We start from the raw sequence: 16,879 nt of genomic DNA on the forward strand, positions 1-16,879 counted from the left end.
ACATCGGTGGTTTCTTCAAAAACTCGAGCCACAATGTTATTCTTTTTGCGGTGCAGGATGTAACATAACTCTTTTCCTGCGCGCGGCTTTGTCTGAAATCCTCATTGTGATTCCACGTGATGCAAACCGGGGCATGATGATGATGATGATGATGATGGACAATTTGGAACAAAGACAGGAAAAGCTTGTCTCCCTTCCAAGGTCACAGGCCGGTCTACTGTTTCCTCCCCCCCTCCCTCGATTGATTTGAATAGAAATCAACTCAGCATTCAGTAGGGCAAAGTGTGTGTGTGTGTGTGTGTGTGTGTGTGTGTGTGTGTGTGTGTGTGTGTGTGTGTGTGTGTGTGTGTGTGTATCAGAAAGCTGACATGGACTTGGTGTGATGTGATATTTCCTGCATGGGGAGATAATAGGATTTGTGATTCGACTACATGATCACGGTTTAATGTTGAACAAACCTTCATGACTGAGGAGAAATTCCGGAAAGAACAGATTAATAATTCATCAAAGGACGTCATGTGTGTTTTACTGTAAGTATTTTTGGTGAGCTTGTATGTAAATATTAACTGTATGTCATATGTACAATAAGAAACTTTACAATATGCAATTATTACAAATATGTTTGAAAGTAAGGATTCAACCCTGCATTGGTAGAAAGTAACTAAGTACATTTACTTGAGTACTGAATGAAAATACAAGTTTAAAGTACTTTTATTAAATCTTTTTGCATTTGTGAGTAAAATATGATTTGTTATACTGCAAGTTAGGCTACTGTTACTGTATATACTTTTCAGATTAAAGGTTTAAAGCCTATATGGATTGTATGCTCCTCCTACAATAACAGGATTCATTAAACTACCTAAAAGTAAAGAGAATACAGCTGCTTTTATGTTGGTGTATTTGTAATAGTAAATTTAATACATTTCCCTGTGTACTTTTACTAACGTAAGATTAATAGTTTATACTTATTGCTGTCGACCGGTTCTCTTCACTCCTTCCCTCACTGGCTTCGTGTAATTTAACTGGGGAAATCTGCCCCTTATCAGCTTCTATTGTTCTATTTCAGGTCCAGGTTATAAATTACAGTCGGCTGCTGTTAGAGCTTCACAGGAAATGCTCTCCATCATGTTTGTCCTTGTGAAAGAATAGATGACGTGATACTGCCCTCTCCTGTGCACTCGGCAGAGTCTGAGCTGCTCTCGTGGATTCAGTTGTTAATCACTGAATAAACGTGAATGAGCTTTTCTAAGACTTTTCTAATACTTTTCACTAACAGCGGCCGATAGAGTCCTGATATATCAAGCACCTCTCTTACCCATTTCTGCTGGTTAAAGAAAAAGAGACGGATGCTATGTTAGCAAATTACAATGATGAATTATTATGATAAGATTTTTTTAAAATCATTATCTTATCATTTTGAGAAAGTAATTTATTATTTTTGAGATATTAAGTCATTATTTTGAGAAACTGAGTTATTTCTTTGAGGTAATAAGTCATTATATTGAGTTAGTATGTCATTAGTTTTACAGTAAATACTGTATTTTGTCATTATTTTTAGATAATTAATTTAAAGATATCAATAGTTTATTTCAAGATAGGTTATTGACTCATTGTTTTTGAGATACTAAGTTGGGGTCATCATTGAGAGTTCGTAAGTTATTATTTTGAAAATGTTTCTTCATTATAAGAACTTACAGATTTAACAAAAGTTTGGAAATGTAGAAATTAACTGTCAGGAAAAATACTCTTTCTGTGATGGAGCTTCAACTTTGGGGACTTTGTACGAAATCTCTCTCTCTCTCCCCCTCTCTCTCTCTCTCTCTCTCTCTCTCTCTCTCTCTCTCTCTCTCTCTCTCTCTCTCTCTCCCCCTCTCCCTCTCCCCCGCCAGGCCTCTCTCTCTCTCTCTCCCTCTCTCCCTCTCGCCCTCTCTCTCTCTCTCTCTCTCTCCCTCTCCCTCTCCCTCTCTCTCCCTCTCTCTCTATCTCTCTCTCTCTCTCTCTCTCTCTCTCTCTGCAGACTCCGGTATATTATTCGGGTGCAGAGCCGGAGTTGGGTAGAGCTGATCTGGAACCGGCCTGAGTGATGGGACTGTGTAAGTTCACATGTGCGATCATTACCAGGGGCTTGTTCGTCCTCGTCTCCCTGGCCGGAGTGTGGAGGGTGACATGGGTGAAGAAAGATCCAAACTACTGGCTCCTGACTTTCCTCTTTCTGCCGCTCGTCCTGGAAATGATCATCACCCTGAAGAGGCGGAGGGGAGAAGACTACAAATGGTGAGATGCAGTGTTGTGGTATTTGAATAAACAGCAGCCTGTAACTGAGGATGCATGAGGAAAGTTATCACATTTTGTGTAACTGTTGTATTTGTACATGATGGAATGCATTAATACCCTCAGTCGTCCCCCACCCCCCACCCTGGAGGGACCCTGCATCCTGCTCGTCCCTCTGCAGCTATTGTCTAACCTCCCCCGGGGACACTGAGGACGGGTCATACCCCTTAACTTTTATTCCTGGAACTCAACTTTCCCGCAATCGTCTTCCTCCATGAATGAAATTCATTTTCTTGACATGTAACCTACAGTTATTTTTCAAGTCTAATTTAAATATAACATATAATAAGAAATAAACAGTGTGATGCAGCATGATGAAGTGTGCGTTTGAGAAGCACACGCCCATTCATGAAACATTTACAAGAAACAGATGTTTCAAAGTAAAAGCAATGAGATTTGCAGCTGTGTGGCTGTGAATACTGGTCACTTTTCTTATCGATGAAATTATTTTCTCTGTTGTTAAATAAGTAAGATGAGTCCAAAACAGCTGGTCACCAGAGGAAAGTACTCAAACATTTGAGTAAAAGTACACATAAATTGACAAAAAAGTACTCGAGTAAAAGTAGAAGTTCCACATTAAATAGATGAAATATAAAGAATGAAAATAAAAAATGTACAGAATACAGAATAAACACATGGTTAAACTATTAATCGTACGTTACTCAAATGTACTTAAAGTAAAGTAAAGTAAAAGTACTTGTGAGTATATCCTCTTCCCTATAATGCAACCATCTCCGACATCTCCACGGCTGAGTCTGGATCAGCGGATCAGTTCCCCTCTCGTTATTGAGTAGAGAGCACCGATATTTGCTGATATACTGTGTGTAGGGGAGTAATGAAGAAATTGTACTTAGTTGCATTCAACCACTGCTCATGTCAATTTTAAGTTGACTCGTTCTGTCAGATCCACAAAACCCAAATATATTTCATCTACCAAGCAGGAAATCTTCACATCCCCAGCTGACAATTCCTCATTTATCAAAGGTGTTGCATATTCATTATTCATCGTTAATTCCATGCGTCCTTATGACGTTTTGTTGATGAATCTCTGCTGGTTGTCTTGCAGGTTCTCTCCTCCGATCTTTATGTTCCTCATCAGTATCATTCCATCCATCTGGCTCCTGGAGCTCCACCACCAACAGCTCCACCACCAACCGCACAATGCCAGCGAGACTCAGGTTCTCCACAACAGAAACAAAAAACTCTTAGTCAGCGTGTAACACTTCAAAACAGCAGTTCTCATGTCTTCCAAACCTAATCTAATAACAGATGTTGGCGGGCGCTAACATAAAGTTGCAGTTGATAATTGATTCTTAATTTTAAATTGTTAGCTGCACCAAGAGAGAAGTATGAGCGTTTTCCTCCTTCGTCTCTTTCCAGTGCAAAAACATTGACTATGAAGCATTCATGATGAACGACTCTCTCGGAAACTCCTCACACCTGGACTACATGAAGGTAAAAAAAAAAAAAGATTGTTTCTCTTCACTTCGCTTTTATAGTAGAATATGTTCTCTGTTAGGATGATACACCTGCAAAGCACAGAAAGTGAAAAGAACAATTTTCAGTTGTTTTTTTCTCACAGTGAATTTCTGGGAAACCTCTTACACGGTAGTTTGGAGATATAGGGGTAGTGAAACCAATGAACCGTTCCAAGAAACAGTGTCACGTCATCACCTTGAGGCTGCCGGGCACTCAGACTCCAGGAAGACACAGAAATAATCATGCATGTGACCTCCAATAAAGAAACACACATTGACATTATAACTCTTGGCTTTGCGTGGCTCAAACAAACAATATTTAACGTGATCTCCAGACATTCTCCGGAAAACGCAAATGTCCCAGTGAGAGCCTCCAAACATTCCTCCAAACATTCCTCCAAACAAATACAATATAATAAATACAATACAAGTATCTCAGGACGAAAAAAGCGGTGCCATGCACGTAGAAGACGTTGATGACAATGCTTAGAACTTTTGGTGATAAGGGCTTTAAACAAAGACATGTGATCCATGCAGAGGAATTCCAGTAACATGTTGTATCCTGCCTCTGCCTGCTGCTCCAACGATTTCCATTATGTGTCGGAGCGGAGAATCTCCTGCTGTGTCATGCATGTGTGAAAGGTGCGGGCAACCGTTGGAGTTCATGGGAATAAAGTGTCAACAAAGAAATAACTGAATGTCTCTTTTACACCGACAGCGTATAAACGAGACGTTGTCGTTTATGTCATCTTTCTGCTCCAACGTATGGATCCTGGCTCTCCATCAGATCCTGCTCATCCTCCTCATCGTGGGGAAGTGGTTGCTCCCCCTGGGGGGCGGAGTTACCCGCGACGAACTCTCGCAGCTTCTCCTGATCTTCATCGGCACGGCGGCGGACATCCTTGAATTTACGAGTGAGACGGTCTCGGACATCAAGTGGGTGGCCATCTTACTGCTCTTACTTCACATACATGTTTCATAGTTTTATGGGCGTCCACACTCACCCTGTGCATGAGTACGTTCACACTTATGTGTACACCGTAGAACTCAAGCAGGTTTTAAATGAAGTTACCCAATCTGTGCCCACATGTCATATCTGCAAAGTTTACTGAAACTACAAACTTTTACGTTTCCGTGTGCAGAGAGACTAGTTCTCAGATGGTCTACATTATTTTAGGTGTATGGACTTGGAGCATGTTGCAGTTCCCCTTACATTTGGCCGGTGAGTGCTCTTCATTCTGGTAATCCACTAACTTTGGTGCGTATTAAGCGGTTACAGCTGTTTATTGTTGTACGCATCCCATTCCCACTGTGGGACAATCTCAACAACATGTTTAGAAATTGGCAAAACATCCCAAAAAGTCAACAGTTTCCACACCAGCGCTGTAAGTAAAGTAAACACTGAGAGTTAGTTTAGGTGCTTTTCTATCTGTGGCCAAGTCCACTTATTATCCCCCAGCTTTGAATAAAACACGTCCTTTGAGAGATATGGGAAGGTCCTACTTAGCGACCTATAGTTCTCAAAACAGAAATGGGCAACAGGAAAGGCCGGGAGACTCCAGGAGTTTTTTATAAATGCAAGAAGTCTTAAAAAGGAAATCCAGGCTCACATGTTTATTACATTCTGTGTCCACTTCTTATCTTTGGACGATTAGAGGAAATAATTATCAGTCAAAGGCCCAAAGAGAGTTGGTCATTTCGTTTGAGGTTTTTCTGAAGGTTTCATGAAAGAAGGAAGAAGGAGTTTAGTCTGATCAGAAACAGTTCTCGGAAAAGACGACTCACACTAATGTTCCCCATTATTCATAACCTGGACTTGAATAATTCACAAATAGATGTTGAGATTCTTATCTATCAGTCTACCTTCATAATGCACAGAGCACTTAGTGTTTGAATGCACACTGCAGTTTATAAATGAAGCTACTCTTCCTTTCATTGTGTTCTCTGAAGGCCAGTGAACCCAAGTTTAAAACCCACAGAGTTGAGGAGGCTGAGGATGGTTAGAGGAATATTTCTTGCAGGGTTAAAGGAATGGGATTTGAGCAGGGCAGGGGGCCCCAGCTCTTCCCCCTATGCTGAGTATAGGGGAAAAGCTTGGGCTGAGCCAAGCAAAGTGTCCAGGGAGAAGGAAGCTGAGCCAAGCGGGGTCCAGGGGCAGAGGAGCAGGGTTGACAGGACGAAGGGCTGGAGACGGGGGAAGAGGAAGAGGAAAGGAAGAGGAGAGCGGGTTATGCAAGGGTTCAGGCAACGAGCTAAATTTCGTTTTGGTTTTAGTAAAAGTCTCCTTCACAGGATGGGACACAGCCGGAAAACTGCTCCGGTTCCAGAACACACACACACACACACACACACACACACACACACACACACACACACACATATGCACACACACATTGGGGGAGAGAGACTGCATACCATATGTGTTGGTATTTGTATCTTCATAAGTGGGTGTAAGTCCTTTTGTTGGTCACATACAGTGTGTTCACACGTCCGAGTTTCATCTACTTTTCAACCGAAATCACTCGCGATCATATCACATGTTCTTCATTAGTTGATGGAGTTGAGCCCTGTTATCACGGAACTGAGATGTTTAGATGTTACTAAATGGACCTTGTGTTAAGGTTGTGCTCTTTAACGTTTATTCACATTCTGCATGTGGAACAAAAACGATTTTTAGAATTTAAATACAAGAAAGATAATCATTGATAGAATAACATAAGATAAGATAACTTAAGATAAGATAAGTTAAGTTAAGTTAAGTTAAGTTAAGTTAAGTTAAGTTAAGTTTACCCAAATGACAGACACATTTTTCCACATACACTTAATGTTATCTTGAAAGCAGTTGTATAAAGCAGTTGTTTTCCATCCAAAAATAGCAGGAAAAGCTGGGGTGCAGAGTGTAACACATTAATCCTGCTCTCAGTTTCCTTCCACCCTCATCATCTTGTGTTGTGTTCTCTTTATTTTTAAAAGTGGTGGCCTCTAAGCCAGACAGCGACAATGAGCAGGGCGTCCAGGAGACTTCCCTCTTGGCCAAACACAGCAGAGACGTGTGGAGCATCGTGGAGGCCTTGTTCATCCAGGACGGGCCCTTTCTGGTGGTCAGGCTCATCGTCATGATGTACTACAAAGTCTTCCACCAGATGTTGGGTTTCTTCGCCATCAAGAACTTCCTGGTGGTCATACTGAACCTGTACAGGCTGGTTGTGATATGCCAGGACTCCAGACCCTCCAGCAGCAGCAGGGACACCGATCTCCCGTGAGTCTGCGATGAGATCAAGGGGAAGACGGGACGGAGACATGTTACACCTAAAGTTTTGCAGTCACAGTTCACAGGAAATAAGCGCAGAGGATGTGAAAAGCTGTGAATAATTAACGCTGTTGCGAGCAGAGAACAATTGTCTTACACTTGCGAGGGGATGAAGCTGTCAAGTTCAAACTCCACACTTGACTTGACTCAACTTGAAGCTCATACTACACGTCATTTACCCTCTAAATTCTAATGTAGCTGCTTTGACAGACAAACTGATGAGACATTGAAATTAAAGAAATCTCCGGCAGGGGGGCAAGAAAGGAAAGGAGGAGAGAGAAGCAGAGCATAACAGGAAAAGGGTGTGAGAGATACCCTGATACGTTTACATGTAAACAGATTATGCACATTACTAAAGCAGCCAGCACGATACAGTGTTTGAAAGTAGTCTCAGAGCACAACAGTCTGCTTATTAACGCAGCACTTCCAGTAAGTGAAGCCAAACTGCTGCTCGGACAAGGACTGGCCAAATTTCTCACTGTGTGATGCCCAGAGGACAGGAAGAGGGGAGGACAGAGAGATACAGTATACTGAATGACTAATGCTGTCTGGCTGTTGACAGAGACTGAGATGGGAGAACAGTTTTCCTGTCCCATTTATTTACTGTGTATTTACATTAGCACAGATAAATAACAGTCCACAATGAAACACATTCCACGAGTCCACTCAGCAAATTCAGCTCAACGCGATGTAACGTATACGCCGCGCTGTCGAAAAACTGTTTACTTCCCTTCACACACAGAAATTAGTGCTCCGACCTTCACTAAACTGTACTAAAAGATATTATACTTGTATTGGACACACATAAAACTAAGGTTATAAAGTAATGAAAGAAAAATACTGGCATGTTTCTGCTTTTAATCCGTTATTGAAAATGTTACAGAGTATAATGAATACCTTTGGCTACTTGACAAACTCATCCGGAGTTTATGACAAAGTACTTTCCTGTCCTCCTTTCCTGATGATGTGATTTACAGGTTTGCGTTTCTATGCCTGAACCTTGTCACTCTGCCCTTGTGATGTTTATACTCATCATTACATCCTGTGTGTTAAAGTTGGGTGGTCTCCTCCTGACTCGATTGGCTTTTATATCTTTTTATTAACAAAGCTCCCATTGGGATTCTTCCTTCTTATGTTGCTTCTGTGATGATCTTTGGTTTTTATTATGATCAAACCTCCATTCCACAGTCCTGGCTGAGGACCAAAGGTGACTGGGCCTTTTCTGTCAGGGCTCCCACTCTTTGGAACAATTTCCCCTGAGGAGATCTGTCTGAAAAACTCTTTATCCTCTTTGAAATCTCTCTGAAAAACACATTTTACAAGTGTCTTTTCTAATCATTATTTCTTTTTTATAATGTTTTATATTATCATATTTTTACTCATTTTTATTTCTGTTTCTCTGCTCTAATGCTGTGCGACCTTCAAATTACTTTTGAACTGTTTCCTATTGTTTGCCTTCAATTATTGAATCTTTAATCCCCACCCTTGTAACTGTATTTTGAAAGGTGTAATAAAATGTATTATTTACTATCATTTTGTATCACCATTTTTTACCTGTTTTATTCTATGTTTAACTTTTTGTTTTTAATTAACTGTATTTTTTAAACTACTTTAAAATAATTGTGCATCTTTTAATGTTTTGTATCTTTTAAGTCATTTATATTGCTGCTCACTATTACTGTAAATGAGGGTCAGCCCCTTATAATGTTAATCACTGACTTCATAAGGGAAGTTATACTTCACTTTAAAAGTGGCTGACTTGACAAAACCTAAATAAAACAGTAAAAACCTTTATTTTTCATTCTTTCAAAAAATATGTCTTTTACACAGGCAGTGATTTCATGGAGATGAGAATACTTTATAATGAAGTATTCTGTGGCACACCTTGCACTATTTTGTATTAACATGTATTTATTCTACCCCTTACTGTGACATACATTAACATAAATATAGATAAACACAAATATCCTCTGAGCATATTTGTTTATTTAGTTAATATGATAAGGGATCATCTCACAGTATCTGCTTCTCTCAAGGTTTAATACAAAATCAGTTTTATATGAGAATTCCCATTGAACCATTTGAATCTTGTGTTACAAACCTGTTGCACTGGCTCCCCACTGTGGACATCAGAGTATCAGCAGTTGAATTTGAGTTTTTCACAGTGACTCAATCACAGACTGTGTAGGCTCAATATTGCATCAGAATCAGATGTATTTGCATATTGACAGACTATAGCAGCCTCAGGTTGCACCCAGGTGTTATTGTCTGTATCGCCTCACCTCTGATGTTCAGGCGTAGAGACGCCGTCTGTGACCCAACTGTATGAAAACGGTTTCTTTAACACTAACATTTGAAATAGGAAATTTGAACCTACATCATCACAACCACAATCATCGACAAGCCTGTTGGTGCAAACACTAAACTTACATGTAACCTTGAGGTATTAATGTTTTCTGACTCTGCGAAAGTTGTGCTTGAAGCAGAATGTCAAAGATAAAATCCAAGGCCCTCTCCCATTGTGGTCTTCTATATACTGTATATAAAGAAATTAGTGTTGCTAGCTGCAATGCTTTAATATCCCATATCATCAAATCCATACAGCAAATACAATGTGTATAAATCAAGAATGATATGGAGAATAAAACCACTCCAAATTAAACCATCAGAAATAAAACAAATTTATCAAACGTATAAAAGGATTCTATTTCCCATAAACAACAATTACTCTTTCCACCTAAAACTGTTGTTTTTTGTTCCATTTTAGAATCTTTGCAAACACCTATAGACATTTACAGCAGACAGATGAACAATGCTGGAGAAATACTATAATTATGGCTTTAGCTATAATTACGGCTCTTTGCTGCAAGATGAGTCCTGAACGTCCTGAATCACTGATCCTGAATCTCAATAAGAAACTTTACAATATGCAATTATTACAAATATGTTTGAAAGTAAGGATTCAACCCTGCATTGGTAGAAAGTAACTATGTACATTTACTTGAGTACTGAATGAAAATACAAGTTTAAAGTACTTTTATTAAATCTTTTTGCATTTGTGAGTAAAATATGATTTGTTATACTGCAAGTTAGGCTACTGTTACTGTATATACTTTTCAGATTAAAGGTTTAAAGCCTATATGGATTGTATGCTCCTCCTACAATAACAGGATTCATTAAACTACCTAAAAGTAAAGCGAATACAGCTGCTTTTATGTTGGTGTATTTGTAATAGTAAATTTAATACATTTCCCTGATAATGCCTGTGTACTTTTACTAACGTAAGATTAATAGTTTATACTTATTGCTGTCGACCGGTTCTCTTCACTCCTTCCCTCACTGGCTTCGTGTAATTTAACTGGGGAAATCTGCCCCTTATCAGCTTCTATTGTTCTATTTCAGGTCCAGGTTATAAATTACAGTCGGCTGCTGTTAGAGCTTCACAGGAAATGCTCTCCATCATGTTTGTCCTTGTGAATGAATAGATGACGTGATACTGCCCTCTCCTGTGCACTCGGCAGAGTCTGAGCTGCTCTCGTGGATTCAGTTGTTAATCACTGAATAAACGTGAATGAGCTTTTCTAAGACTTTTCTAAAACTTTTCACTAACAGCGGCCGATAGAGTCCTGATATATCAAGCACCTCTCTTACCCATTTCTGCCGGTTAAAGAAAAAGAGACGGATGCTATGTTAGCAAATTACAATGATGAATTATTATGATAAGATTTTTTAAAAATCATTATCTTATCATTTTGAGAAAGTAATTTATTATTTTTGAGATATTAAGTCATTATTTTGAGAAACTGAGTTATTTCTTTGAGGTAATAAGTCATTATATTGAGTTAGTATGTCATTAGTTTTACAGTAAATACTGTATTTTGTCATTATTTTTAGATAATTAATTTAAAGATATCAATAGTTTATTTCAAGATAGGTTATTGACTCATTGTTTTTGAGATACTAAGTTGGGGTCATCATTGAGAGTTCGTAAGTTATTATTTTGAAAATGTTTCTTCATTATAAGAACTTACAGATTTAACAAAAGTTTGGAAATGTAGAAATTAACTGTCAGGAAAAATACTCTTTCTGTGGGAGGAGCTTCAACTTTGGGGACTTTGTACGAAATCTCTCTCTCTCTCTCTCTCTCTCTCTCTCTCTCTCCCCCTCTCCCTCTCCCTCTCTCTCTCCCTCTCTCTCTCTCTCTCTCCCCCTCTCCCTCTCTCTCCCTCTCTCTCCCTCTCTCTCTATCTCTCTCTCTCTCTCTCTCTCTCTCTCTCTCTCTCTCTCTCTCTCTCTCTCTCTCTCTCTCTCTCTCTCTCTCTCCCTCTCTCTCTCTCTCTCTCTCTCTCTCTCTCTCTCTCTCTCTCTCTCTCTCTGCAGACTCCGGTATATTATTCAGGTGCAGAGCCGGAGTTGGGTAGAGCTGATCTGGAACCGGCCTGAGTGATGGGACTGTGTAAGTTCCCATGTGCGATCATTACCAGGGGCTTGTTCGTCCTCGTCTCCCTGGCCGGAGTATGGAGGGTGACATCGGTGAAGAAAGATCCAAACTACTGGCTCCTGACTTTCCTCTTTCTGCCGCTCGTCCTGGAAATGATCATCACCCTGAAGAGGCGGAGGGGAGAAGACTACAAATGGTGAGATGCAGTGTTGTGGTATTTGAATAAACAGCAGCCTGTAACTGAGGATGCATGAGGAAAGTTATCACATTTTGTGTAACTGTTGTATTTGTACATGATGGAATGCATTAATACCCTCAGTCGTCCCCCACCCCCCACCCTGGAGGGACCCTGCATCCTGCTCGTCCCTCTGCAGCTATTGTCTAACCTCCCCCGGGGACACTGAGGACGGGTCATGCCCCTTAACTTTTATTCCTGGAACTCAACTTTCCCCCAATCGTCTTCCTCCATGAATGAAATTCATTTTCTTGACATGTAACCTACAGTTATTTTTCAAGTCTAATTTAAATATAACATATAATAAGAAATAAACAGTGTGATGCAGCATGATGAAGTGTGCGTTTGAGAAGCACACGCCCATTCATGAAACATTTACAAGAAACAGATGTTTCAAAGTAAAAGCAATGAGATTTGCAGCTGTGTGGCTGTGAATACTGGTCACTTTTCTTATCGATGAAATTATTTTCTCTGTTGTTAAATAAGTAAGATGAGTCCAAAACAGCTGGTCACCAGAGGAAAGTACTCAAACATTTGAGTAAAAGTACACATAAATTGACAAAAAAGTACTCGAGTAAAAGTAGAAGTTCCACATTAAATAGATGAAATATAAAGAATGAAAATAAAAAATGTACAGAATACAGAATAAACACATGGTTAAACTATTAATCGTACGTTACTCAAATGTACTTAAAGTAAAGTAAAGTAAAAGTACTTGTGAGTATATCCTCTTCCCTATAATGCAACCATCTCCGACATCTCCACGGCTGAGTCTGGATCAGCGGATCAGTTCCCCTCTCGTTATTGAGTAGAGAGCACCGATATTTGCTGATATACTGTGTGTAGGGGAGTAATGAAGAAATTGTACTTAGTTGCATTCAACCACTGCTCATGTCAATTTTAAGTTGACTCGTTCTGTCAGATCCACAAAACCCAAATATATTTCATCTACCAAGCAGGAAATCTTCACATCCCCAGCTGACAATTCCTCATTTATCAAAGGTGTTGCATATTCATTATTCATCGTTAATTCCATGCGTCCTTATGACGTTTTGTTGATGAATCTCTGCTGGTTGTCTTGCAGGTTCTCTCCTCCGATCTTTATGTTCCTCATCAGTATCATTCCATCCATCTGGCTCCTGGAGCTCCACCACCAACAGCTCCACCACCAACCGCACAATGCCAGCGAGACTCAGGTTCTCCACAACAGAAACAAAAAACTCTTAGTCAGCGTGTAACACTTCAAAACAGCAGTTCTCATGTCTTCCAAACCTAATCTAATAACAGATGTTGGCGGGCGCTAACATAAAGTTGCAGTTGATAATTGATTCTTAATTTTAAATTGTTAGCTGCACCAAGAGAGAAGTATGAGCGTTTTCCTCCTTCGTCTCTTTCCAGTGCAAAAACGTTGACTCTGACAGCGTGCTCGACGCACTCAGACACTCCTCACACCTGGACTACATGAAGGTAAAAAAAAAAAAAAGATTGTTTCTCTTCACTTCGCTTTTATAGTAGAATATGTTCTCTGTTAGGATGATACACCTGCAAAGCACAGAAAGTGAAAAGAACGATTTTCAGTTGTTTTTTTCTCACAGTGAATTTCTGGGAAACCTCTTACACGGTAGTTTGGAGATATAGGGGTAGTGAAACCAATGAACTGTTCCAAGGAACAGTGTCACGTCATCACCTTGAGGCTGCCAGGCACTCAGACTCCAGGAAGTCTCCCACTCCCTGGCACAGAAATAATCATGCATGTGACCTCCAATAAAGAAACACACATTGACATTATAACTCTTGGCTTTGCGTGGCTCAAACAAACAAATATTTAACGTGATCTCCAGACATTCTCCGGAAAACGCAAATGTCCCAGTGAGAGCCTCCAAACATTCCTCCAAACATTCTGCCAAACAAATACAATATAATAAATACAATACAAGTATCTCAGGACGAAAAAAGCGGTGCCATGCACGTAGAAGACGTTGATGACAATGCTTAGAACTTTTGGTGATAAGGGCTTTAAACAAAGACATGTGATCCATGCAGAGGAATTCCAGTAACATGTTGTATCCTGCCTCTGCCTGCTGCTCCAACGATTTCCATTATGTGTCGGAGCGGAGAATCTCCTGCTGTGTCATGCATGTGTGAAAGGTGCGGGCAACCGTTGGAGTTCATGGGAATAAAGTGTCAACAAAGAAATAACTGAATGTCTCTTTTACACCGACAGCGTATAAACGAGACGTTGTCATCTTTCTGCTCCAACGTATGGACCCTGGCTCTCCATCAGATCCTGCTCATCCTCCTCATCGTGGGGAAGTGGTTGCTCCCCCTGGGGGGCGGAGTTACCCGCGACGAACTCTCGCAGCTTCTCCTGATCTTCATCGGCACGGCGGCGGACATCCTTGAATTTACGAGTGAGACGGTCTCGGACATCAAGTGGGTGGCCATCTTACTGCTCTTACTTCACATACATGTTTCATAGTTTTATGGGCGTCCACACTCACCCTGTGCATGAGTACGTTCACACTTATGTGTACACCGTAGAACTCAAGCAGGTTTTAAATGAAGTTACCCAATCTGTGCCCACATGTCATATCTGCAAAGTTTACTGAAACTACAAACTTTTACGTTTCCGTGTGCAGAGAGACTAGTTCTCAGATGGTCTACATTATTTTAGGTGTATGGACTTGGAGCATGTTGCAGTTCCCCTTACATTTGGCCGGTGAGTGCTCTTCATTCTGGTAATCCACTAACTTTGGTGCGTATTAAGCGGTTACAGCTGTTTATTGTTGTACGCATCCCATTCCCACTGTGGGACAATCTCAACAACATGTTTAGAAATTGGCAAAACATCCCAAAAAGTCAACAGTTTCCACACCAGCGCTGTAAGTAAAGTAAACACTGAGAGTTAGTTTAGGTGCTTTTCTATCTGTGGCCAAGTCCACTTATTATCCCCCACACACATTGGGGGAGAGAGACTGCATACCATGTGTGTTGGTATTTGTATCTTCATAAGTGGGTGTAAGTCCTTTTGTTGGTCACATACAGTGTGTTCACACGTCCGAGTTTCATCTACTTTTCAACCGAAATCACTCGCGATCATATCACATGTTCTTCATTAGTTGATGGAGTTGAGCCCTGTTATCACGGAACTGAGATGTTTAGATGTGAAAAAAAAATTCTGAGCATTTAAAGGCACCTCTCGTCTTTCACAGTGTGTTCTTGATTCCCGATGAAGATCATGTGATATGACAGAAAGCCAGTTACTAAATGGACCTTGTGTTAAGGTTGTGCTCTTGAACGTTTATTCACATTCTGCATGTGGAACAAAAACGATTTTTAGAATTTAAATACAAGAAAGATAATCATTGATAGAATAACATAAGATAAGATAAGATAACTTAAGATAAGATAAGTTAAGTTAAGTTAAGTTAAGTTAAGTTAACTTTACCCAAATGACAGACACATTTTTCCACATACACTTAATGTTATCTTGAAAGCAGTTGTATAAAGCAGTTGTTTTCCATCCAAAAATAGCAGGAAAAGCTGGGGTGCAGAGTGTAACACATTACTTCTGCTCTCAGTTTCCTTCCACCCTCATCATCTTGTGTTGTGTTCTCTTTATTTTTAAAAGTGGTGACCTCTAAGCCAGACAGCGACAATGAGCAGGGCGTCCAGGAGACTTCCCTCTTGGCCAAACACAGCAGAGACGTGTGGAGCATCGTGGAGGCCTTGTTCATCCAGGACGGGCCCTTTCTGGTGGTCAGGCTCATCGTCATGATGTACTACAAAGTCTTCCACCAGATGTTGGGTTTCTTCGCCATCAAGAACTTCCTGGTGGTCATACTGAACCTGTACAGGCTGGTTGTGATATGCCAGGGCTCCAGACCCTCCAGCAGCAGCAGGGACACCGATCTCCTGTGAGTCTGCAATGAGATCAAGGGGAAGACGGGACGGAGACATGTTACACCTAAAGTTTTGCAGTCACAGTTCACAGGAAATAAGCGCAGAGGATGTGAAAAGCTGTGAATAATTAACGCTGTTGCGAGCAGAGAACAATTGTCTTACACTTGCGAGGGGATGAAGCTGTCAAGTTCAAACTCCACACTTGACTTGACTCAACTTGAAGCTCATACTACACGTCATTTACCCTCTAAATTCTAATGTAGCTGCTTTGACAGACAAACTGATGAGACACTGAAATTAAAGAAATCTCCGGCAGGGGGGCAAGAAAGGAAAGGAGGAGAGAGAAGCAGAGCATAACAGGAAAAGGGTGTGAGAGATACCCTGATACGTTTACATGTAAACAGATTATGCACATTACTAAAGCAGCCAGCACGATACAGTGTTTGAAAGTAGTCTCAGAGACAGAGAGATACAGTATACTGAATGACTAATGCTGTCTGGCTGTTGACAGAGACTGAGATGGGAGAACAGTTTTCCTGTCCCATTTATTTACTGTGTATTTACATCAGCACAGATAAATAACAGTCCACAATGAAACACATTCCACGAGTCCACTCAGCAAATTCAGCTCAACGCGATGTAACGTATACGCCGCGCTGTCGAAAAACTGTTTACTTCCCTTCACACACAGAAATTAGTGCTCCGACCTTCACTAAACTTTACTAAAAGATCTTATACTTGTATTGGACACACATAAAACCAAGGTTATAAAGTAATGAAAGAAAAATACTGGCATGTTTCTGCTTTTAATCCGTTATTGAAAATGTTACAGAGTATAATGAATACCTTTGGCTACTTGACAAACTCATCCGGAGTTTATGACAAAGTACTTTCCTGTCCTCCTTTCCTGATGATGTGATTTACAGGTTTGCGTTTCTATGCCTGAACCTTGTCACTCTGCCCTTGTGATGTTTATACTCATCATTACATCCTGTGTGTTAAAGTTGGGTGGTCTCCTCCTGACTCGATTGGCTTTTATATCTTTTTATTAACAAAGCTCCCATTGGGATTCTTCCTTCTTATGTTGCTTCTGTGATGATCTTTGGTTTTTATTATGATCAAACCTCCATTCCACAGTCCTGGCTGAGGACCAAAGGTGACTGGGCCTTTTCTGTCAGGGC

The 16,879-nt window shown here is 40.4% G+C and overlaps 2 protein-coding genes across 2 annotated transcripts; both read left to right on the top strand.

Annotated features, from left to right (window-relative positions):
* Window positions 1-1,997: 1,997 nt before the first annotated feature.
* LOC117775595 (transmembrane protein 26-like) lies at window positions 1,998-7,873 on the top strand. The gene is made up of 6 exons (XM_034608913.1): window positions 1,998-2,274; window positions 3,398-3,539; window positions 3,712-3,786; window positions 4,528-4,745; window positions 4,952-5,031; window positions 6,783-7,873. The coding sequence occupies exons 1-6, from the start codon at window positions 2,084-2,086 to the stop codon at window positions 7,070-7,072; spliced, it is 996 nt and encodes a 331-aa protein (XP_034464804.1). The 5' UTR covers window positions 1,998-2,083; the 3' UTR covers window positions 7,073-7,873.
* A 3,692-nt stretch (window positions 7,874-11,565) lies between these two features.
* On the top strand, window positions 11,566-15,982 carry LOC117775236 (transmembrane protein 26-like). The gene is made up of 6 exons (XM_034608196.1): window positions 11,566-11,756; window positions 12,880-12,991; window positions 13,194-13,262; window positions 14,020-14,228; window positions 14,435-14,514; window positions 15,427-15,982. The coding sequence occupies exons 1-6, from the start codon at window positions 11,566-11,568 to the stop codon at window positions 15,714-15,716; spliced, it is 951 nt and encodes a 316-aa protein (XP_034464087.1). The 3' UTR covers window positions 15,717-15,982.
* The last annotated feature ends 897 nt before the right edge of the window (window positions 15,983-16,879 follow it).

Source organism: Hippoglossus hippoglossus, chromosome 15, assembly GCF_009819705.1.
Source record: "Hippoglossus hippoglossus isolate fHipHip1 chromosome 15, fHipHip1.pri, whole genome shotgun sequence".
Lineage (NCBI taxonomy): Eukaryota > Metazoa > Chordata > Actinopteri > Pleuronectiformes > Pleuronectidae > Hippoglossus > Hippoglossus hippoglossus.